Source organism: Bombus vancouverensis, chromosome 7 (assembly GCF_051014615.1).
Source record: "Bombus vancouverensis nearcticus chromosome 7, iyBomVanc1_principal, whole genome shotgun sequence".
Classification (NCBI taxonomy): Eukaryota; Metazoa; Arthropoda; class Insecta; order Hymenoptera; family Apidae; genus Bombus; species Bombus vancouverensis.
Window position 1 is genome coordinate 3774963 of NC_134917.1, and position 22799 is coordinate 3797761.

The 22799-nt window shown below is 30.0% G+C and overlaps 5 protein-coding genes and 1 long non-coding RNA gene across 10 annotated transcripts in view; 2 read left to right on the forward strand and 4 right to left on the reverse strand.

Annotated features, from left to right (window-relative positions):
* Positions 1-3179: 3179 nt before the first annotated feature.
* LOC117164633 (nascent polypeptide associated complex protein alpha subunit) lies at positions 3180-8573 on the reverse strand. 3 transcript variants are annotated; one of them, XM_033347789.2, is made up of 13 exons: positions 8446-8573; positions 7697-7738; positions 7434-7621; positions 7171-7357; positions 6777-7014; positions 6493-6672; positions 6214-6399; positions 6025-6105; positions 4367-4635; positions 4169-4288; positions 3874-3969; positions 3624-3782; positions 3180-3424 (listed from the first exon to the last, which is right to left on the reverse strand). In XM_033347789.2, the coding sequence occupies exons 1-13, from the start codon at positions 8479-8481 to the stop codon at positions 3410-3412; spliced, it is 1797 nt and encodes a 598-aa protein (XP_033203680.1). In that variant the 5' UTR covers positions 8482-8573; the 3' UTR covers positions 3180-3409. The 3 variants fall into 3 exon arrangements, with proteins under 3 accessions (XP_033203680.1, XP_033203678.1, XP_076475956.1); XM_033347787.2 differs by lacking the exons at positions 6025-6105; positions 6214-6399; positions 6493-6672; ... (3 more) ...; positions 7697-7738; positions 8446-8573 and adding an exon at positions 5397-5519 and having other exon boundaries at positions 4367-4631; XM_076619841.1 differs by lacking the exons at positions 6025-6105; positions 6214-6399; positions 6493-6672; ... (3 more) ...; positions 7697-7738; positions 8446-8573 and adding an exon at positions 5083-5311 and having other exon boundaries at positions 4367-4631.
* On the forward strand, positions 6502-7149 carry LOC143302902 (uncharacterized). Its single transcript, XR_013058766.1, has 2 exons — positions 6502-6642; positions 6768-7149. It is a non-coding gene; the product is annotated as an uncharacterized LOC143302902 (long non-coding RNA).
* Positions 8574-9433: 860 nt separating the features above from the next.
* LOC117164629 (malate dehydrogenase, mitochondrial) lies at positions 9434-10989 on the reverse strand. The gene is made up of 3 exons (XM_033347782.2): positions 10400-10989; positions 9907-10290; positions 9434-9808 (listed from the first exon to the last, which is right to left on the reverse strand). Exons 1-3 carry the CDS (start codon positions 10811-10813, stop codon positions 9434-9436), a joined length of 1173 nt encoding a protein of 390 aa, XP_033203673.1. The 5' UTR covers positions 10814-10989.
* A 31-nt stretch (positions 10990-11020) lies between these two features.
* LOC117164627 (condensin complex subunit 2) lies at positions 11021-13730 on the reverse strand. Its single transcript, XM_033347779.2, has 3 exons — positions 13605-13730; positions 13425-13548; positions 11021-13341 (listed from the first exon to the last, which is right to left on the reverse strand). The coding sequence occupies exon 3, from the start codon at positions 13263-13265 to the stop codon at positions 11268-11270; it is 1998 nt and encodes a 665-aa protein (XP_033203670.1). The 5' UTR covers positions 13266-13341; positions 13425-13548; positions 13605-13730; the 3' UTR covers positions 11021-11267.
* A 637-nt stretch (positions 13731-14367) lies between these two features.
* The window catches only part of LOC117164628 (zinc-ribbon metal-binding protein lunapark), a 57386-nt gene continuing 48954 nt past the window's right edge, over positions 14368-22799 (reverse strand). The window contains exons 1-9 of one of the 2 annotated variants that reach the window (XM_033347781.2): positions 17257-17466; positions 16392-16433; positions 16129-16316; positions 15866-16052; positions 15369-15624; positions 15104-15265; positions 14822-15010; positions 14659-14742; positions 14368-14585 (exon numbers count right to left, since the gene is read on the reverse strand). In XM_033347781.2, the coding sequence (XP_033203672.1) occupies positions 14464-14585; positions 14659-14742; positions 14822-15010; positions 15104-15265; positions 15369-15624; positions 15866-16052; positions 16129-16316; positions 16392-16433; positions 17257-17283 (1257 nt within the window). In that variant the 5' untranslated portion in view covers positions 17284-17466 and the 3' untranslated portion in view covers positions 14368-14463. Of the gene's footprint in view, positions 14586-14658; positions 14743-14821; positions 15011-15103; positions 15266-15368; positions 15625-15865; positions 16053-16128; positions 16317-16391; positions 16434-17256; positions 17467-22799 lie in introns of those variants that run through there. The other variant, XM_076619885.1, reaches the window with a different exon arrangement.
* Naa35 (N-alpha-acetyltransferase 35) lies at positions 18406-22578 on the forward strand. 2 transcript variants are annotated; one of them, XM_076619887.1, is made up of 11 exons: positions 18406-18502; positions 18594-18684; positions 18865-18926; positions 19237-19769; positions 19866-20058; positions 20130-20311; positions 20380-20712; positions 20795-21187; positions 21265-21438; positions 21511-21627; positions 21703-22578. In XM_076619887.1, exons 1-11 carry the CDS (start codon positions 18421-18423, stop codon positions 21841-21843), a joined length of 2301 nt encoding a protein of 766 aa, XP_076476002.1. In that variant the 5' UTR covers positions 18406-18420; the 3' UTR covers positions 21844-22578. The 2 variants fall into 2 exon arrangements, with proteins under 2 accessions (XP_076476002.1, XP_076476003.1); XM_076619888.1 differs by having other exon boundaries at positions 21517-21627.

Here is a 22799-nt window from a genome sequence, read left to right on the forward strand (position 1 = left end):
AACTAATATTTCTCGATACATTGCTTCTATTTTGTAATATTTTCTGTACCATTTCGATCTTCCGTTCCATCACGGCATGTAAAAAGTATGTTTCTGTGCAGCGCACTAAATAATTGCAAACAATTTCTTCATACTCGAAACGAAGTATCAGAATAGTAGATATGTTACGTCCGGTGACTCTTTACATCAAACAGAATTCATCCCTCGGTCAACGCGACCACTCGCTGTGCAAATATAATTAGTCGGACCGTAATAATCGTAAGGAACTGTCATAAACCTAAGCTTTTCAATTTTACCGTTAAGGCCGTTAATTGGTATAAAACACCTTCAACTCAAGAGGTTCCTTATGGCTATTGCTCCATCAGGTAAAAAATGAGAAAGTCGGCTTTTTCCCATATTCGACGGTCATTTCCACCCGCACGCAACCGGTGGTGGGGCGACCAGCAATAGTTTTCCTCTGCGACAGCATCGTCATCGAACTTCACTGATTCATCATCTTCAGATCAGTCAACATCTCTTCACTGTCTATATCTACTTTAGATCAGTCATCTGTTTAACCTATATGTCTACAAGTTGTTGAAATAAAGTGTAAATTGTAATTTGTTAACTCAGTGTTATAATCAATTTAACCACCTCTATTATCCTAAATGAAATAGGGGATCGATCATTTCGTGGCGCCGATTGTATAATCGTAACGAGAATTTACGACTCCTGTTCACGCGCTTCCTCGAGATCGCGTCTCTCCGCGAACGGTCGAACAAGATATAAAATATGAAATAGACTACGAATAGATTATATAATATAAATAAATAATATAATATAAGTAAAATATTAAAAAATCAAGTTAAATTACAAGTTAGAAAAAAGTACAATTATACCGGTGCTTGAATAACTTACTTAACTTATTTTTAAAAAAGTGATCAAGAACAGGCTAGAAGGACGTAATTAAATAATCGTCTTCTTATTAAATTTCCATAAAAGTTACACCATTCGATTTTTCTCGTCATCAGTATGGAATAAAACGTGTCTCAAAATTGCTCTTTTCCGTCAAACACGAACCTGTAACCTAAAGATTTTCATATTATTTCATATTATTCGACCAAGATCAAATAAATCTTAAAGAACTTAAAAAAATTTGTTCAATAAGAATATTGATGATGAACGTTGAATAATTAAAAAGATAAAAAGGTGGAACATCAGATACGAGAATTTTTGGATCGATTGAATCGATGTTCATGGGCCATGACGCAACGACGCGACGCGACATGACAGTCTTTTTGTCCAGAACGTTATGAAGATGTCGCTGAACAAACGCCACCATGGAGACGTGCGAAGCGTTTACAAAACGCTTACGCGTACCATGGGCCGCGTACACATCAACGCCGGTCGCATTATCTGATGGCACCGACATACGTCTTCGCTGTCAGCCGATCGTTAAGGGAACAATCAGACATGTCGGAGACGGATCGGCTGCCAACCACTTCTACCCTTCCTCTCTTTGATCGCAATCCTCTTTTTCCTTCTTCACTATTCTTTTATTCCTTCCTGTGACACGTCTTTCCATTCGCAAACGTCGAATCCGTCACTTTGTTTCGCAGCTTCTTCGACTATATAATAAAAAATAAGCGATAAAAAGATTCATCATTTACATGAATTGACATAAAATTTTACAGAATTTCGCTTTTTTGCTACGGTAGAATATTATATGTTTATTTATCTGCTATAAAATCTAATTTGTAACCGCGTGAGACATGGAATGATTTCATCTGTTCACAGTGTTATAAGGTTATACTTTGTTAGCGTTATAAAGTGTCATAAAGTATAGGAAACTAGACAACATCGAAAATTCTACGTCAAAATTTGTAATATTTGTAACGTCAGATCCAATAAACGTATACTTTTAAATGGATAGCTGCTAAATTTTAATTAATAATTGCGCTGTGTACAATAACATTTAAAACTTACAAAGTTCGTAGTATACATATATTATTGTTGTCCTATCTCTCACATCCGCTAAATTGGTTTTATTTGATCAATCAATCCATGTTATTAGTTAACCTTAACCTATAATTCATACTACAAACACGACAAATTTTTCAATTTTGGTCCAGAAATATCACAAATTTCCACACAATATCATAAAACAAGAAGTTAAATTCAAAATTACTAAAGGATTGCCATTTTTCATTTGGTAGGGCGTATCATTCTTATAAAACGATCTATAACCGTTTTACGCAACGCTGGAAAGATCCAATGGCGACCGAATGGAAATTCGATTACTCGTGTCCCGCAGGTGTTTCCCTCGCGGTGTCCCTTTATTACGTGACAATATTGCAAACGTTTCTTGTCGGCAATAAAGCGTCTTAAGATCCGTGCCAGATGTCACCGTAGGTAGCGTCATATACGAGACCGAAATCTCAAATATTAGCAGATTCCCGGCCGGATAGAGAGAATGGTGCACGTCCACGCTCTAATATCGCAGCTTTTTTCCAGCCCTCGGCGATGCGATGCGCGCCGCGACATGTGCGCGAAACGGCTTATGAAACTTTCGTCGAGCACAGCCATCGCGAATAGCTATCATCCCCGACATTACTTATCTCCGACTGATGAAACTGGAGTATACATGAAACAAGTGTTTAAAGAAAATAAAAATGACGTCCTTAGTTATACTTTCGATGTGTGTACTTATATCGTTTATTCTTGCTTGATGAAATTTTTAGAAAAAAACTTTTTCTTTTTATATGAAATAGGATATTGCAATTTTGATAAGGTAAAATATATTTAACTTTGCTATTTCTTCACAGTTTCGCTATTTAATATTTAATTATTAAAATTGTATATTTTCATATACATACATATTTTAGATGATCAGAAGAATTATTTGAAAAGGTTGTAAATATCTGTAATTCGTGGAATATGTCATGCACTGCCATCTATTCATATTTCCTCGAATCTGAAATTTTTTGACATTTAACCATCTGTCGATAAATTAGAAGTGAGAAATAAATCTTTATTATCACGACTGTCTTACCGCATCGCAATGCTGATAATCAATAATGTTCACGCGCCATTATTTCGCGCACCGATGATTCCAGCGTTATGTAACGATGTCAACGAAGTCTACTTCGATTTTTCTTTAATTTCATATCGTAAATTTGTGAAATAACACGCAAACAACATAGTGTCCTTAGTGTATTTATTTTTTTTTCATATGAATTATGTATATACATGTGAATTCTTTTGAGACAAACATCACGGTCTCCATGCCTCTTAGTATTCGAGCTTAATCCTTTCAACGTGTAATGAGAGAAAAAAAGGATGATGTTCTTTCCTGATGACGTAGTGATAAAATAAGATGATGTCACAATGATAGCTACGACGTAGCATACCCTACTGCAAAGTAGCTTCATCACATTGTCAATTCCTGAAATCCGACAAAAAACAAAGTATAAGTTTTTAAATGATATAGGTGAAATCGTTTTTTTTTTATACACAGATTTAATCAGTCTGCCAAGATTTTCAACAATATTATAAATCTGATTATAAAATAAATGCGAAACCGTTGGTAAAATCATCACATAATTGTGTTCTATAAAATTTTGTATTTCCGTTTGTAAACTTACCATAATAGCATTGACAATATCATTCTGATTATTTTTAAGAGCTTTAATAGCCTTCCCTCGAGACACATTGGCTTGACACATTACTAGGTCAATGTCTTTTTCTTCGACACCCGTTTCGTCTACTTCTTCTTCTGATTCTTCTTGTATTGGTGCAACAACCTTTAAAAATACAAAGTTAAAAGATAAAGTTAGTATCAAATATGAAATGTTGCGTTAGAGTTTTTTATAGCAACCAAATACGATATCTTACCGTAGTACTACCGCCAGCTTCAGTTGCTGGAATAACCGGTGGTTCCTTAAACTTCTCAGCTGCTGCTACTTGAGCTTGTTGGCTCAGATCCTCAATCTGTAAAACAAATAATTTCGTTAAATAATTAAAAACCATAATATTTGAAAAAATATACAATTATTAAACGTATCAGTCTGCCAAGGAATTTTTTCTACATTTCTTTAATTCATAGTATGCGAAACACAAAACTAATCATCACCTTCTCTGAGATATTATTTCTCTAACATACTACTTCAAGTTATTTCCAGAATTTTACCTTGGCTTCGCCAAACACTATGTAAGTATCTGAAGCTGGATTCTTTAACACATCTGGCTTATTGATTACAAAGAGAATATTTTTTGATTTACGAATAGTCACTCTGTTAACTCCTTGCACCTGAACAAAACAATTTCAAGTATTTATTTATTCATACATATAAAACAATATATGGCATATTGCATTCATCTAACATACAGGCTTTAATCCCAATTTGCTCATAAGCTTCCTGGCTTTTTTCTCTCCTCGACTTTGTTTTGCTTTAGAAACCATATCAATGGGAAGACCAGTGACGGTTGTCCCTGGGAAACCAACAGTACCCCCAGCTCCTGCATCGTCCAATTCCGGGATAGTATCATCTGAATCTGTATCAGTTCCAGATCCTGTTGCAGCTGCTTCGACCTTAGTAGGTTCAGAGCTTGCAGCTTTGTCGAGTTCAGTTAGTTCTGGCATATTTGTTGATCTGTAACAAATAATTACATTAAATAAATAATAATATACATTTACCACTTTTTATTATATATTACAAACTGAAACAAATTGCAAAATATATATGGTCAGCATTTACTCTTTTTGTAAAAAGTATAATTTTATACGATATGAACGAATCTGTATATTAACATAATTTATACATTGATACAATCATTCTCCATAAAAGTCGGCCACACGTGTATTACACCGGGTTAACAAAATCTGCCCCACCTAATATACCCTCGTTTGTAGTATGACTTTCAATGAACATGAACGACTTCGCAAGTGTAGATAAAATAACGATGAGATTGATGAACAAATTGTATGTTATTAATAAATATAAAACAATTAAATGGAGAAAATAAACACTTATCACACAATGATTGTAACAGACAAATGGACGTTGTTATGGCGCCCACTGAAGGTAGTCGAAAAATACTTGCAAAGATACGACCGACAATTCCCGTTGCTATTTATGTTTAACTATCGTGACAAGATTAATTGCGTTCCAATAATTGTGAGTGACACATTTTCAGTCTATCCGCGTTTTTATACGGTGTTTTATATCGTTATGCAGCACGATGAATTTCGTGCGTGAAAATCATCGAAGCACAAACATTTCGCACGTTCATCGTTGACAATAAATCATTACACGCGATATGATTCACACAAAGGGATATGTTTGTTACTTGTCTCTCGATATTCGCGCTCTTTTACTATCATTACAGAACGATGCCGAAAAAATCGTTAGATTTACCTCGAACGATAATCCGTCGACGACCGAGCACTATTTTTACCATGTAAACTGAGACCAATTCACACGTGTACTCGTATGAGCATAATTTTGTACTTTTAAGAACACAAAGCGCAAGCAGACATTTTGTTAAATCAGCACCCGCAATTGGCTACGCAAACCAAAAAGAAAACATTGCGTTTTACGGAATTCATTTCGAAAATAATTTCAAGAATATTAAACACGAATAAATATTAAAAAGAATATAAAAAGTTTATTAAAAAGGGAAATATTTACATGTATGTATATCCGTACATTTATATGTATGTATGTATATCTCCATGTATAGTATAATGAAAACTATAATATATGTTTATAGTGTACACATATTGTAGTACGCATATTTTATAACAGTTTTACAATGGAAATTACTTCTACATATTTTTTTTAAGGTTCATCGGAAATTCATCGATATCTATTTTTTCTATGCTTTCTTCACGATTATGTACCTTTTTTCGTTCCGATTCCGCAGTATCTAGTTAATCTACATAATTGCAATTATTTTTTTTAGAAAAAATATTGAATTATAAACATGTTTAATTGTTATTAACTCTATTGAGTTCCTTACCACATGTATTTTTTTCTGATTTAGTATCTGTATCAGTATCTTTAGTATCAGTAACAGATTCAATCTCTTTCAACGTTTCTGTAGATCTTTCAACTGCTTTCATATCTAAATTTAAAAATAATTTAAAAATAATTGACTCAGATTATTTTTTTTAAATCAACAAGATCATAGTAAATATACTCGTAAGATCACGTATTTATTTTCCTTTCAAACCTAAATCAGATGTATCCTTTGATTCAGTTTGTTCATTTTCCAAAAGTTCTGTACTGGTGTTAGCTGATAAATGTTCAGAATTGTTTAAAGATGGATTACTAAGTGTAATATTGTGTTCTAGTTTTGGAGCAGATGGCTTCTGTTTCCTTGCAGGATTCAAAAAATTGCAGTAACAACATCTAAATCCTACAAAATAAAAATACATATATTTTGAATATTTATTATTATAATTAAATTTTTATACATAATTCTTGCTGGCAGATTATAACAAATATTTACCAAAATATTCAAATTCCTCTTTGAGAGCCATTCCATTGTGCAACTCACAACCTCGACAAATTAATGCATATCGATTAGATGGACCATCCCCAATGAGATAATCAATTATTCGATCCAAATTAGTCCTTTGCGGCGATAATATTGGACGTGGTAAGATTGATGAATAGAATAAAGGAGACTCTATTATGTAAAATTTTGCTTTGATAAATTTACAATAGAAGGTAATAAAATACAAATGAAATAAAAAAATAAAAGTTATTAACTGTAATCCACAGGATACTAACTATGATTCTGATTTGGAGTATTGACTAGTTTATCACTACTCTGAAGAGGAGTATTTGGTAAATTGCGAACAGGAGTTATGCCAGCTGGGGCAGGGCCAGTGTTAGAAGATACGCAGCTTTGCGCATTTAATGCTTGATTTTGACTTATTGTTACACGCTTCCTCAGTTCCCCAAAAGGAGATCTAGCAAATTTTATACATTGTGGTGTACTAGATTGTTCAGGAATTTCTATTGCAGGCTAAAATGAAAGATTCTTTTAATAGATGCATTGCCTTCCTTTTCAAACTGTTTTCATATAACTAACTGTTTGAGATATAAACCTGTATATTATAGACAACTGAAAAATGAGTTAAAATAAAGAAAATTATATTAATACTATAGTCAATGCACTTACTGGAGTCATTTTTAGTTGATCAGGCGCAAACTTTAACAGAATTTCTTTAGCTTTTTTATATGTTTCAATCTCTGCAACTACATCCAGAATTTTCTTTTTTTCAGATTGCATATAGATTAATCTATCTTGATTTTTAGAAATTTTATATTTATAATACCAGGTTACCATCTTTTTTGTAAGCAATATTCTGTGACAATGAGATACATTTTGTCATACCTCTTGAATAATTTAGTAAAGGAAATAAATACAATTAGAATACTTACAAAATTGGAAAAATTAACAGTGGAATGATATAAAATATTTGATCATATAGTGATGCAGGGGAGAAATAGAAGTAAAAAATGAATGCTGTTATAATATAAAGTATCGCACTGTATAATATCAGAATTCCAATAATTTTTTTATGTCTTTGTTCTATACTATATCCATATCTTTCTATCTCTTTAATTTTCTGTTAAAGAAGGAATTTTCGATTACTTATCTAGTTATCAACATAAATACAAGTAAAAGAATATAAATATTTTACCGCATCAAGATCCTCCAAAATTTCAATTGTTGTTTTCTTCCTCTGAAATGTAAAAATAATTTACATTATAAATTTATATTACAAATATTGGCATATTTATATATGAGATCAATTTTCTAGAAGTATTTATTTTACTTTATGAGCATTACATTATATACATTACATTTATTCTCTTTTTCCCTTAGTATATATATTTACATATTTTAAAAAAGATGAATTTCAATTATTCAATTGAAATGAATTCAACACAATGAACCAAGGATGTTCTTGGCATAATAATTAATATGAAACTTTATAAATAACTACATGCATAGCATATTTAATTAAAACTTTTGTTTGGAAGTATGATATCATATTTTTATATAGTAGTTTTTATTATGTGACATGAAACACATACGTTTATACCATATTTTAATAAAAAAGGTTCTCATATATTTCTATTTAAAAGATATTTACAGATATCTCTATGTATATAATCTTTCAACTGTTTTTAATTCAACAGTGACAAAATTGAAATAATATGGATGTAATGTCATTGTATAGTAATTTCGTATTGCGTGACCATTCTATATGAATTTCAAATCGATGTTGATTAATCATTCAATATTATGAATCTTATTCTAATTAGGTTAAAAAGCTTAAATCTCCTCTTTATAAAAATTAAAGGTTATAAACTTTTAAGTCATAAATTTGTACTACTTATAAAATAATAAGGTATGTACTTATAAAAAGTTGATGCACTGACTTACGCTAAATCTTGATAGAAATCTAAACAAGATTTCCATCTTAACCAACCGTTGGTGCCGATCGATCCAAATTTAAACTTAAATCACTTTGTGTTTTGTTTCGATGTTTATAGTTTCAATATTTATAAGTGTCATGATTTCTAACATATTTGTCATGACCTTTATAAAAAAGTACTTTTATGGCACAAGATGTTCATTTAAATAATATATCGGTAAATTAGTAGATATCAAAAAATTTTCTTTTCACTTGTCACTTTCTGTTGAATAAATCAATTGAGCATAAATATATTGTTTTCAATTAAAATGTGTATTAAGTTACGTTCCTTGTTATTTCGTGTTCGTTCCTATCGGCTATTCACCAGTCGAGATACGCTCCGTTTGAAACTACAAATCAAACTGATACGAACAACTCTACATTGTATGTATATGTTATAGAATAACGACTCGGCTTGTGCATCAATAAGAAAGAAATGCAAAGAAATAAATAAAATATATGTTAATATTATATATCACTAAAAATATTATAAATACTTGTAAAAATAATTGCAGCTATTCTTCCGAGAACGACCTTTAATTTAGACGAAACATTGAAAATATAATAGGTTCCTTTTAGATAAAAACAATGTTTAGGAGACAAATTTTTGACGTCTCAAAAATTAAGGCATCTTTTTAACATTTTTCATCTTTCCTACACATATTGAAGTATAATTTTTATGTATACAGTATAAACTTCAAACATGATATTATTATACATACATAAATAGAACAGAGGTATTATGGTCGATCACATAATAATCGATACATTCCTATTACTTTTATTGTATACGAAACAGTAGAGAGTAAATGGTAAAAATTTAGGCATCTTTCCTGTTAAATTACCTGAAAAAAAAGCTAGTTTGCATTTAATAACAAAGATATTATTATAACAACTCCATGGAGTTGTATAATTTTTATATAAGATGAAATCATTTATAAAAAAAAAAAGATGAATTTATACAGTTTTCAGTGTGATATGTCTATTATTATGTACTGTTTTCGATCCCATTTCGATATATTCATTGATAGAAGGGATTGCCTGTTCTACAAGTACTATTTCCGCAGCAGACATCTTTGGTAGTCCAAAATTTTTTTGTATGCCGCCTGGGCCGAATTGCAATTGGCTGGTGAAGTAGCGACATCCCGGCAAAATATTTGATCGTACATAAGCAGAGGAAATAACATTTTTATAACCGCTAAGTCCTTCGACAAGCGCAAGGATTAATTTGGCAGCTGCAGCTCCATCAGACAGCACTGGACCTTTAAATTCAATATTTGCCATTTCTTTATCTGCGGCACGTAATGATTGTAACAACATTTCTTGTTGTGCCTACATGAATTTTTTATATAAGGTGTTAGAATGTGCATAAAAGAATTCTCTCCCTAAATATATATAACAGTTTAATGTAAATGACTACATTTTCATACATTGTTAAATCGATTGATTGGAGAAGCACACGACAAAAGGGGAACAATAGTGTTTGAATCTGCCCCGCCAACCATTGGAACTGATAAGAATGCAGGATTTAAATCCAGAAGATTCGCGGTTAATGCCTCCATTCGCATACGATCATGTGCAGTGGAACCAATAATTCTGTCTGGATCCCACCATCCAGCAAGTTTGTAAATTTCTGACACCATGGGAAGTATAGCCGTTACTGGCCGAGTAAAAACAGCTACCAAAGATTCTGAACTCAATTGCACCATTTGCTCAGCCATTTCGTTCACGTATGTTGATGCAGCCTCAAATTGTGCTGCGGGACTTACATCAATATTAGCATTTGTCTCATCCATCAATGCGATAATATCTATCTGTAAATCATATCGATTTCTACGTATCAATTTTATCAACGTTGGGTCAGTGTTGTATTGGAGACTGTACTGCTCATTTTGTTTCATTGTTTAATAAATAAATACATACTTCTTTAAGAGCTTCTTTTAAATGTTTTCTTTTAAAATATTTTACACGAGGTGATGTGTCAATATGACTAATATCTAAAATTGCATTAGCCAATGAATCTTTTGTATCTACCACATGTATTCGTTTTATAAGACGAAATTGTTTTAGAAGAACAGCAGCGTACATCAATGACTCGCCGCCTCCAATCATGCAAACTTTTATGTCACCTTTATGATCTGGTGAAAAGGAATCATAATTTTTTAATTGAGGTTTGATGTTAACATTAGCTTCTTTTTTCGATTTTTGACCATTTCCTTTATCTTTTGCACATTTTGATTTTTCATCGTCAATCGGCATATTTGAAATGTTGCGGTAAAAACGGCGTGGAATGCATTTTTCCATAGATACCAAAAGATATCGCTTTGATCCAATCATATCCAAACATTAATTTTTATGTGAATCATTGACGATAATTTCTTAATACTGTCGAAGATGATAAAAAGATAGAATTTGGAGAATGCTTAGGTTATTGACTTAAAAGTACATTGATTCTAACATAAAGATATAAAGATAGAGTGCGTGAGCGAGCCGAAAAAGTGACATTAGAATAGAAAGAAAACAATAAATATACGTATTGTCTATGTTGTTTATATTTTTCATTTATTCACATTATATTTACAAAAGTTAGAAATTTTTCGTTCATATATATATATGTACTTAATGTAATTAAAGAATAATGAAAAGAACTAGACACAACTAGATATTAATAAAACTCTGTTTTAATGCACGATTTATATAACGTCATCACAATATATAAAATAATATTTGCATTTTATTATGGACTTAATATTATTCTGTTATTTTATTGTTGATTATAGTATATATGTACTTAACTTGCTTCTATGATAAGATCAGACATATCTGGAACAGACTGTATTTTTAATGTCTTTTCATTTGCTAAATGTAGCAATGATACAAAAGAAATAGGAAAACTTAGGACTTCTATATTGGCTTTTGTTAATAAATTCGGTAATGTTTTACAAACCTCACTAAAACATCTATTTTCTTTCATTCTATTTTCTTTTTCTCGGTTTTCAATATTTTCTGTATCATTGCACATAGTTAGGCTTTTCCAAATGGATTTTTTTAGTTGTCGCATATCGATTCTTTTAGCACGTGTACTATATGCAATGGATATCTTATTTGTTAATTTAGGAATAGCTACTAAGTTATCTCCAGTAAAAATCATTTGTGCTTCTGCTTCATCATTTTCAACTTCGTCATTATTTTCAAGATCATTATTATCTTCATTTAATGCATAGTCTTCATTAGAGACACATGGACAATAATTTGATATATCATTTTCATTATCATAATTATAATTCTCTATATCAGATACATGAGTGGCATCTAATTGATCCTTTTTCATATTTATATGTATTAATTCATGAAGGTACAATTTAGCAGCACTTGCAATATCATAATGCATATCTCGTGGTAATGTAAGTCTTTCTTCATACCACTCTAAATTGGCAGCATCAAACTTTGTAACTTTACTTACTAGAAATTTTGGTACTACTGTTGTTTTTATACTGTCGTCATAACATATTTCTATTTCTTTTCTTTTTCTACCTGGCTTCTGTGGACAAGCGGCGATAATTTTACTTCCAGATAGTTTTGAAAAATTACTTATTCTCCAATGAGATGGACCAGCCCAGTGTATATTCAAACTTTTCTGAAGGAAGGAATACTCAGATGTTTTAATCACTCCAACATTAGATAAAACTTTACATAAGTCTACAATTTTTTCTGTTGATTTTTGTACCTCTGCACATTTCTCTGTATTTTCCACATCATCTTGAATATCTAAATAATTCATATCATCATGAGGCACTTCTTCCTCAGATGGTAAGCTAGCATCTAAATCAAACTGAAATCCACTTTCATTGTCACTCTTTGACTTTATACCTTTATCTTCTTCTTCTCCTTCTCCTGTTTCTTTCTCAATATCGTTGATCCAATTTTGAAATTCAAAATTGGTTAAAAGTGGACATATTTCTAATTTAGAAAAATCTTCCATTTGGGGAATAATTATTTTTGCGTCTTTTTTGTCTATTTTTTGTTCTACAACATCCACAATAACATCATGATATAAATGTAAAGAATAGTTTGAATTTGCATGATTTGACAGCATTACTTGATATAATGCATCTGTAGTTTGTGAATCCTCATTTTCCATTATCCACAAAGAAGGCTTCATAATTTCTACAGTTCCTTTTAAGCTATCTGTCGTACTAAAAATCTTCTGTTTGTTTTTCTTTTTCCCCTTTTTCTTATGTATTCTTATATCTTTCACTTGATCTCCTTGCTCGGTATTTAGCTCTCCATTTACTTCATCAATTGAGCTATCATTTTGTTGCTTATCTATTCCACTAGCTATTTTCATTATTTCAGTATAAACTCCATCTACACGAAAACCATAGATTTTTGTGCTTACATCTAAAGATGTACTAGCTGCTTGCAAATTAGATATGTTGGCATCTTGTTTTTTTATCATATAGGACATGAAGTCAATTATTTCAAGACTAAATGCATTTTTCACATTAATCTTGTTTTCAATATTAAGTTTTATACATTCAGCCATACGATCCTTTATCTCATGTGTCGGCATATGTGCTAGAAAACCAAGACCCAAAGATCTTCGTTTTTTATTTGTGCTTAAATTTTCTACTGATGCTGTGGAAGCATTTAATTCATGACGTCTAGCCAATCTTTCAGCTTCGTCATTGTTTTCTACCAATTTGGGTGATAATGTACTTTGTAGTACAAAAGATTTTCTTCGCAGAGATGATGACGATGATGTTCCTAATATTATTTCCTTTTCCATTTTGCAGACTTATTTAAATATATACACAGAGATCAAATATATATAAATGTATTTAAAGATGCCTTTTCTCATTCATCTAAAACAGATATTTCCGTTTATGTACTTTACCAAAGTGTTAACAAAGTTTAACGAAAATGAACGAAAACAAAAAATACTTACCACTTAACGAAGTAAAATTGCCTATAATCTTTTCCAAATCAATCCTCATTAAACGTAACAAAGTATAAAGTTGTTGGAGTTCGAGTTGCATTTGTCGAAGTGCTATCAGTTCGTTAAAAAGCTCCTGAAAGTAACGCATTAATATTTACATAAATTCAATGAAACTTTACTTTTGTATACCTTATTATCCATTTAAAAGAAAGTTTGTAGAAATAGATACAAGAAAAATAATTTGAAAATTAACTTAATATTATGCATTCATTCCACAATGTTTTTCTTTGATCAACCGAAATTATCACAAATTCAAACAAGTTTGAATGCAAGTGTTCTTAAAACCATTTTATTTGGATAATAATAAATAATTCTTATTTTCATGGTATATTTACTATATTATTTTTCTAAATATATTGTTTCTGATAAATAAGAAATCAACTACAACAAAACAATTAAAACAATTACATTTATTTAATAATTTAAAAATTTTATTTGACATAAAAGAATATAACATAGCGACTACTAACAGCTGCTACTAAGCACATAGAAAAGCGCCAAGAGGCTGCGACATTAGCGCACCCCATTTCTAGCGCGGAACTAATTGAAAATTATAAAATACCTATAATTATCCTCCCGCGTAAAGACAACAAATAGCCGATCAGTTTTCGAAAAAATATTCTTAGATTATCTATGCTTTTCTTTTTTTTTACAGGTTGTTTTTTTGTTTATTTGTTTTTTTATTCCTAAGAGTTCAGATTCATCACTAGTAAAGATGGCAGATTTGGATTGACGTAACTATGAAAGATTTATCTCAGAGAAAAATTTGCAAAAGAACCCAATATCACGATTATTTAGTAAGTATATATTTTACTTATATAGTAAGGATTCATTATAAAGCATGGACTTAGGGTGGACCTTTTGCAGATCTTACGATTGAGATTGAACAAAATTTCATGTTGCACATTATTTCAAAATATATTTTGTTAACACATAACGTTTCATAACAAAAAGTTTCGTGTTATAAATTATTCCAAAATATATTTTTTTAAGACGATGATTCGTCGATATCCATTTTTTCATCACTCTCGTCACAATTATGTGCTTCTTTCGTTTCGGACTCCATAGTGTCCGATTCCGCATTGTGTGGCTCGGCATTGTTTGGTTCATCTGTGATTGTAATTATTTATAATACCAAAAAATATATTAGATTATGAGTATGATTAACAACAACGTTACTTACCACATGTATCTTTAACTGGTTCAGTAACGTGTTCAATCTTTTCCAATGCTTCTGTTGGTCGCTCAACGACTTCGATATCTGAATCTAAAAATTATTTTCGATTGATTCCAATTATTTCTTCAATCCCAAACAGTTTATACATTAGCTTTCTTTTTATTCAAACCTGTATCCGATGCATTTATTGATTCCGTTTGCGGAGGTTTTAAATGTTCGGCTACATTTGGATCAGATGCTACATATTCAGAAGTATTTAAAGATGAACTATTATGTGCAACATTATACGTTAATTTCGGAGCAGATGGCTTCTGTTTTCTTGCACGATTCCAAAAGTTGCAATAACAACATCTGAATCCTACAAAATCAAAATACATATATTTTGAATATTTAGTAACGTAATTAAATCTTTATACTTAACTCTTTTTGGCAGATTATGACAAATGTTTACCGAAATATTCAAATTCCTCTTTGAGAGCCATCCCATTGTGAGACTCACAATTTCGACACACTAATGCATATCGATTCGATGGACCATCTCCAACAAGATAATCAATCAATCGATCCAAATAAGTCCTTTGCCGCGGTAATACTGGACGTGGTAACGGAGTTCCTAGTAACAAAAAACCTCAATAAAAAAAATTTTACTTGAATAAATTAATTTTTAATAAATTAAAAAAATAAAAATTAGCAATCGTAGTCCTGAAAATACTAACGATAATCACGAATTGGAGTATTAACTGGTCTAATACCACCCTGGAAGGAAGTATTTAATGGATTCTGAGTGGGAGCTGTGCCAACTGGGACAAGACCAGTGTTAGCAGGTATACCACTATGCACATTCAGTGGTTGATTTTGATTTATTATTATACGTCTTCTCAGTTCCGTAGAAGGTGATACTGGAGATATTATATGCTGTGGTGTACTTGATCGTTTAGGAGTTTCTGCTGATGATGACACTTTAAAAGTTGTCTAAAATGAAAGAATCTTTTACTAGACTTTTTATCTTCTATATATTCAAATGTTTCTCTAGTACTTTCTTATCCAAAAAGATACTCATAATTATCAAAAATTCATTCTTCATATATTTTATCGTGTAAAATACAAACCTGCGGGGACAACTGAAAGATGTAAAAATAATTCAATTATTAAAAATTTGTAAAGATTATATTATGTAACTAAAATAAAGAAATTATATTATAGATTTACTTACTGGAGTCATTCTTAATTGATCAGGTGCAAACTTTAACAGAATTTCTTTAGCTTTTTTATATGTTTCAGTCTCTGTAACTTCATCTAGAATTTTCTTTTTTTCAGATTGCATACTACTTAATCTATCTTGATTTTTAGAAATTTTACATTTATAATACCAGGTTACCATCTTTTTTGTAAGCAATATTCTGCGACAATGAGATACATTTTGTCACACCTCTTGAATAATTTAGTAAAAGAAATAAATACAATTAAAATACTTACAAAATTGGAAAAATTAACAGTGGAATGATATAAAATATTTGATCATATAGTGATGCAGGGAAGAAATAGAAGTAAAAAATGAATGCTGTTATAATATAAAGTATCACACTGTATAATATCAGAGTTCCAACAATCTTTTTATGTCTTTGTTCTGTACTATATCCATATCTTTCTATCTCTTTAATTTTCTGTTAAAGAAGGAATTTTCGATTACTTATCTAGTTATCAACATAAATACAAGTAAAAGAATATAAATATTTTACCGCATCAAGATCCTCCAAAATTTCAATTGTTGTTTTCTTCCTCTGAAATATAAAAATAATTTGTTTTAACCCAATTACATTTGTAATAAAAGGAAAAGTATTTCCATATATAATATTCTCTTTCTCTCTCTCTTCTCTCATTGTACTTATTTATATACTAACATATTTTAAATGAAAATGAAATTTAATTATCAAATTCAAATGGAAATTTATGTTATGTTTCAGGTTATAATACTTTATTTTTATATAATAATTTTTATTATACAACATAAAATAGGTAAGTATCTTTATACAATTTTTTAAGACAAAGCAGTTACAAACATTTGTATGTATTTTCAAACATTTTTATTTTCTTGTATTTTTACTTTGTATGTATATATTACTTTCTGCCTTTTTGGTTTGACAAAATTTAAATAATTTGAACGTAATATCATTGAATAATAATTTTATATTGTACGAGAATTCTGCATATATTAAAAGTCAATGTTAATTAATTATTCAATATTGGAAATCTTATTCAAATATGGTTATAGACATTAAGCTACAAAAATCATAAATTATAAATGTTTAAGAATTTATATTGTTATATATTATGATAACAAAGTTATTCTTTAGCAAACTTATTCAAAACTTCCTTATTTTCGCGCCTAACCTAAAAATTTGTCATATATAAAGAAATGTGTTTGAATTAATTGCATTTAAATATTATAAAACATAATACATTATGCGTTAAAAATTTAAGCATTTGTTATAAAATATTATATCTAAATTATTTTTGAATGCTTAGTAAAAGATTTATAACATGACAAAATGTTAACCTCAGTAATACAGTATTAATGTTATTTACATACTACCGGAGACTTACGCGAAATCTTGATAATATAATCCCCATTATGTCCAAATTTTAATAAGTTCTCGTCAAAGATAAAACCGATCAAACGTAAGAGATTCATGCAATTTTTTTCTTTTTTTTTATTGAGCAGACTTCGAACAGCTCCAAATTTGTAAAATATTCTTGGAATCGAGCCAATGCTGACCCATAAGCGAAGATACATAGATATTTAACATAATATATATGTATACAGGTGAATATATATGTGTGTATGACTAGAATATGTATTCTGTATAATGCAGCAGAAAATGCACGGTTACGCTATGCTGACAATGATATATATATATATATATATATATATATATATATATATAACACCTGGAAAGAGTGCAAAGGAATCGTTAAGGATAATTCCTATGTAAAACTAAAATTTTCATTTAGAAAATGTATCGTCCTAGGGATTATAATATTTTCATGTTACAAACGACAATAGTAATAAACTACTTACATAAAGAGATTAAATTTATCCTGATTTGTTATAACCTATAAAAATTTATGATTAATTAAATTGTAGAACATTTAATTCATAACACCTACCTAATGTACCAATTTCATTATATGTTTTTTCATTTTGCAGATTTATTTAAATATATACACAGAGATCAAATATTTATATTCAAAAATGCTTTAACTCACTCACCTAGAAGAAATATTATTAAATTTATGTACTTTACCAAAGTGTTAATAAATATCATTAATCTAACCCCGTTAATAAGAATAAAAAATTAATTATAATTTAACGAAGTGAAATAATCTATAATTTTTTTCAAATCAATCGTCATTAATCGTAACAAGTTATACAATTTTTGTAATTCGAATCCTATTTGACAGAGTATTTTCAGTTTGTTTAAAAGTTCCTGAAAATAACATTAGTATTCAAATAAATTTTGATAGTGACAGAGAATATTTTCAAAATATAGCGAGACTTTATTCTTCCATACTTTATCATCCATTTGAAATCTGAAATAAAATTACTAAACATAAAACAAGACAAAACATTAACGCTTATTTCCGTGGATTGCTCTTTAGTTTACAGTATGTTTTGGATACCTGAAATTGTCATAAATTCAAATGCTTGAATATAAACGTTCTTAAAATCATTTTATCTGAATATATATTTTCATTGTATATCTACACATGATTTGTCTAAATACATTTCATCTGATAAATATACAACAATATAGGAGATTTTATACTTATTCAATAATTTCAAGACTTTGTGAGTATATAACTCCTGTTTGACGTAAGGGGAGCTTCTCAGGGGTTAATTTTTGATACGAGGATTATGTAGAAGCTTCTACTGTTGGCAGTGCCGTTAAATGTGACAGGTCAGTCTGCAAGAATGGCGACCATGGTAGAAGAACAGAATTCGGTTGACATGGGCGAAGATAAAGAATCACAGTGAGTTGTGATATATTAATTGTAATAGAAAAATCACTGATAACTAACGTGTAATTACATGGAAATATTAAAATAAGAATGTTACGTTTACAGCTAGGCTTTGGGAAAATAACCTAACGTATAACATTATTTGTAATTCTCGGCGATATTTTTTAATTTTTATATCTATTTACATTGCAGATTCGACCAAGTTACTTACAATTGGGTGGATATTACCCAAGAATTTTTCGATGCCATTACAGGTGCTTATTTACAAACTTATTTTCTCCTTTGCAAATGCTTGCTTTACAAGTTCTTTTTTATTTCTTTTTCTCCCCCTCATATTTTTTTGTTTTATTATGGTAGAGACAATTTAGTTTTCATTTGTATACAACTTGTTTTGTTCAAATAATCATGTAATTTTATCCAATAACATTGTTAGCATTTAAGTATCACTATTTAATGGGAAATTAATTTATAATGATTAATGATATGAATTAATCGAAACAATATTTTATATACAAAATATTTATTTAATACAATACAAAACACTTTATTGTTATGTTTATTTAGAGTTGGAATTGGGTGAACTATTGCGTGATGAGTTATTTGGATTATTTGAGGCCATGTCTGCAATTGAAATGATGGATCCAAAAATGGATGTTGGCATGCTATGTAATAGAGGCAACAACAAACCATGCACTTTTACACAGGCTGTTGACTCTGGTGCATTGAAATTGGACAATTTGACACCATCAGAAGTTATAGGAATAATAGATTCAACATATGCGTGCATAGTGTCTTGGCTTGAAGGCCATAGTTTAGCGCAAACAGTTTTCACTAATTTATATCTTCACCAACCGAGTCAAATAGTGGATAAACCTTTGAGAACCTTTTGTTATGCTGTATATAAAATAATTGAAATAATTAAAGATTGCATCAATAAAGCATTAGTTTTTGAGGAAGAAGATTTCCAGAGTGTTACTTATGGTTATAGATTGCAACAGGATATTACAGAACAAAAAATCATATCCATGCTGAGAGAAGTAGAAGATGAACTACCTGGGAAAAGAATAAAACCAATTCATATAGTATCAGAGAAAGAAGTAGGTGCATGTTTTGGAACACAAGATACATTTATTGAACTTTTGTGAACGACTAAGGATATAACTAATTACTGAAATTGTTATTATTTCTTTCAGTATGGTGATAGATTAGCACTCTATGCCAGAATTAGATTTACAAAAATATTTTATCAAATTTTATCATTAATGGGAAAGAAAGAACAGTTGCAACAAAATTTAAACGATTGTCATACATTGTTATCAAGATGTTCTTATATGATTCAAATGATGATTAAAACAGTAAACAGTGGAGAAAAAGCTGATGAAATATGTAAGTTTTTCAAAATTTATAGTTTACGTCATAGTATATAGTTTACATCATGTATTATGTAATGATTGTAGCAAATTATCCAAATATTATGGGGTTTGACCCTATGGTGAATCAAAGATTATTACCACCAACATTTCCACGGTATACAAAAATAAAGCCAAGACTAGAGGCTTTAAAATATTTGGATGAGCTATTAAACAGATTTCGAACAGTTACTACGATTACTAATCAGAATGGTTTTCATGCAGCTTTGGTAAGACAAAATCTATAGGTTACTAAAAATTTTTGGCATAAATTCCAAGTACACTGATTTCTTTTTAGGACTTTTTTTTAGAATTTTCACGACGAAGTCCATGTATATTATCCAGATCAATGTTGCAAATAGTTTATTTACCTACAACAAATCGAGTATTTGGTGTGCAAAATTTTGCCGATGTTTTGAAAGATGCAGCGCGGAATTTCATAGCACCTCCGGTACTAATGCCAAAGAGCACGTTACTTCAAAATCATCAAGCTAAGGAATATGTTGATAGTTTTTTATCTCATTGTGTGGGTCTCTTTGGTAGTTTGTTGCAACTTACTGGCCATAATAGAGCAAGACAGAGAGACAAATTAGCACATTTATTGGATGATTTTGCAATATTACAGGATGAAGTGAGTTTAAAAGCTAATTTATATTTCATAACATTGGAATATTTCATAACTTCAAACTAATGTATGTTTGAAATTTTGCCAGGCTGAAAGAGTTGATGGATTTTTACATGCCTTGTCAATGAAAAGTGATACACCAAGGTCACATTTAGCTTGTTTCGGAACATGGATCTTGTATCATACACTACGAGTTATGGTCATGTATTTATTAAGTGGCTTTGAATTGGAATTATATTCGGTGCATGAATATCACTATATATTTTGGTACCTATATGAATTTCTTTATGGATGGCTAGTATCGGCTATTACAAGAGCCAATACGTTCTTGATGGAACATGATGTACATAATGATACACATAAAGGTAGAGGTGGTAAGAAAAGTGCGAAAAACAAGAAGAAAAAATCAACATCAAGACCGTACAATTTAGAAATATTAATGTATCAAGCGATGCAAAATATATGTGGAGGATATTACAAAGTAAATTGCGCATGTCTGATTTTTTTATAAAATGTTATCTTCATGATTTAATTTCATCTATAAAATTTGTTTTATAGGCTTTAGTTGGTTTTCGTATGGATGGTAAAATACCACTTCCCGAGTCGCCATTTGATTCAGAACGAGTACGATATGAGCACAGGTTATTACCATTTTCTTCGTTACTCACTCCACCTCCGGTACATTATCAAGAATTCTTAGATATGACGAATGCACAGATGCATAAAAGAAACGTGAGTATAGTGGCCTATTCTTCTTGATTTTAACTAGCATGGAGCATTTTTTCTTAACTTCTATTTTCCTAGGAAAAGGTTACTAGTGAAATGCTGTACTTAGCCGGTTGTCGTCATTTTCATCAAGCTAGAAATATGTTAGAACGAGCTTTGTCTTTTTATCCACAAAATTCTAGTACTCTAAATGAGGTAAATATTTTTAAACCTTTCGATTCCTATGTTTGTATTAAACATATTTTACTCATTATAGCGCTTGATTTACAGATCAATGATTTATTAAAAGTGGCGAAAACGAATTTCGTGGTTCTAAAGTTACTCGCTGATGGGCATAAAAAGGATTCCAAAGAACCTCCAGTATTTGACTTCTCGTATCATCAACATTTCCCATTGATAAAATTGATCTAAATCATTTGCAACGGTCATCATTTCATGCTATAAATGACATATTATTTATTCTAGCTCTAATCGTGCAGAAAATATTTTTGTGTTGTTGATTTTGGATGCCTTTTTTTGTCTAATACAATGTTTAAAGCTCCCCCCCTTTTTTGTTTTATTAACGATACACCCTTCATTGTACAGATATATATTATTTATCATACATATTTTGTGGATAAATTTCTATAAAGAATGAAAATGATATTTGTATATAGTTTATCATAAATCGTATGTTTTAAGTGAATTCATGTGGATATTAAGAATGAATGCGTCGGTCGTTTGAAGATAAGGTTCGTGAAATTTACAGATCGTTATGAAATGTAAATAACAAAAGTATAGAATGTATAGTCTCAAAATGTTGTATAGTAACACATCTTATCAATGAAATTGTTAACAGTTCTTGTTAGTGACATCTGCAACATTTTGAATATATATTGCAGGCTTCAGCTATGTAACACATGTTCCGATAACAATCTTTTTTATAATAACAATCCGTAACATTATTAATCAAACGTGATCTAAATTGTTTGCGTCTATGAGTATTATATTCCCTACATTTTAGGAAGACATGATTTATACATTATTAAATTCTGTATTGTACAGGAACGAGAGAATATTGTAACATTAAACTGAAACACTAAATTTCACTGTAAAATCAGAAAGAAGAGAAAGTGATGTATGTCTAATAAAAATAATACTCTGAAATGGTTGTGTATTTAATAAATAACATTATCCAATAATAATACATTATGTTATATATATATATATACATGAATATCAATAAAAAAATGAATAACCAGATTTGTTTGAGTTTGCATCTATATTCAACATCTAATCTATTATTCCTTAAAACCAAGTCGTTTTAACTAAGCAAATATTTTTTTGTTTAAAACGTTTAAAACGCCTATTAATATATACAAAATTTC

What these genes read in the sequence shown, in the direction of transcription:
- LOC117164629 (XM_033347782.2), bottom strand. Translation starts at nt 10,813, where the DNA reads ATGATTGGATCAAAGCGATATCTTTTGGTATCTATGGAAAAATGCATT. An exon ending in TAAAAGAAGCTCTTAAAGAA is followed by an intron (nt 10,291 to 10,399) that starts GTATGTATTTAT and finishes TATGATTTACAG; the next exon opens with ATAGATATTATCGCATTGAT. An exon ending in CAATCAATCGATTTAACAAT is followed by an intron (nt 9,809 to 9,906) that starts GTATGAAAATGT and finishes AAATTCATGTAG; the next exon opens with GCACAACAAGAAATGTTGTT.
- Naa35 (XM_076619887.1), top strand. Translation starts at nt 18,421, where the DNA reads ATGATTTGTCTAAATACATTTCATCTGATAAATATACAACAATATAGG. An exon ending in ATTTTTCGATGCCATTACAG is followed by an intron (nt 18,927 to 19,236) that starts GTGCTTATTTAC and finishes ATGTTTATTTAG; the next exon opens with AGTTGGAATTGGGTGAACTA. An exon ending in CACAGATGCATAAAAGAAAC is followed by an intron (nt 21,439 to 21,510) that starts GTGAGTATAGTG and finishes CTATTTTCCTAG; the next exon opens with GAAAAGGTTACTAGTGAAAT.
- LOC117164633 (XM_033347789.2), bottom strand. Translation starts at nt 8,481, where the DNA reads ATGGAAATCTTGTTTAGATTTCTATCAAGATTTAGC. An exon ending in TTTTGGAGGATCTTGATGCG is followed by an intron (nt 7,622 to 7,696) that starts GTAAAATATTTA and finishes CTTCTTTAACAG; the next exon opens with AAAATTAAAGAGATAGAAAG. An exon ending in GCAAATTGGGATTAAAGCCT is followed by an intron (nt 4,289 to 4,366) that starts GTATGTTAGATG and finishes TGTTTTGTTCAG; the next exon opens with GTGCAAGGAGTTAACAGAGT.
- LOC117164627 (XM_033347779.2), bottom strand. Translation starts at nt 13,265, where the DNA reads ATGGAAAAGGAAATAATATTAGGAACATCATCGTCATCATCTCTGCGA.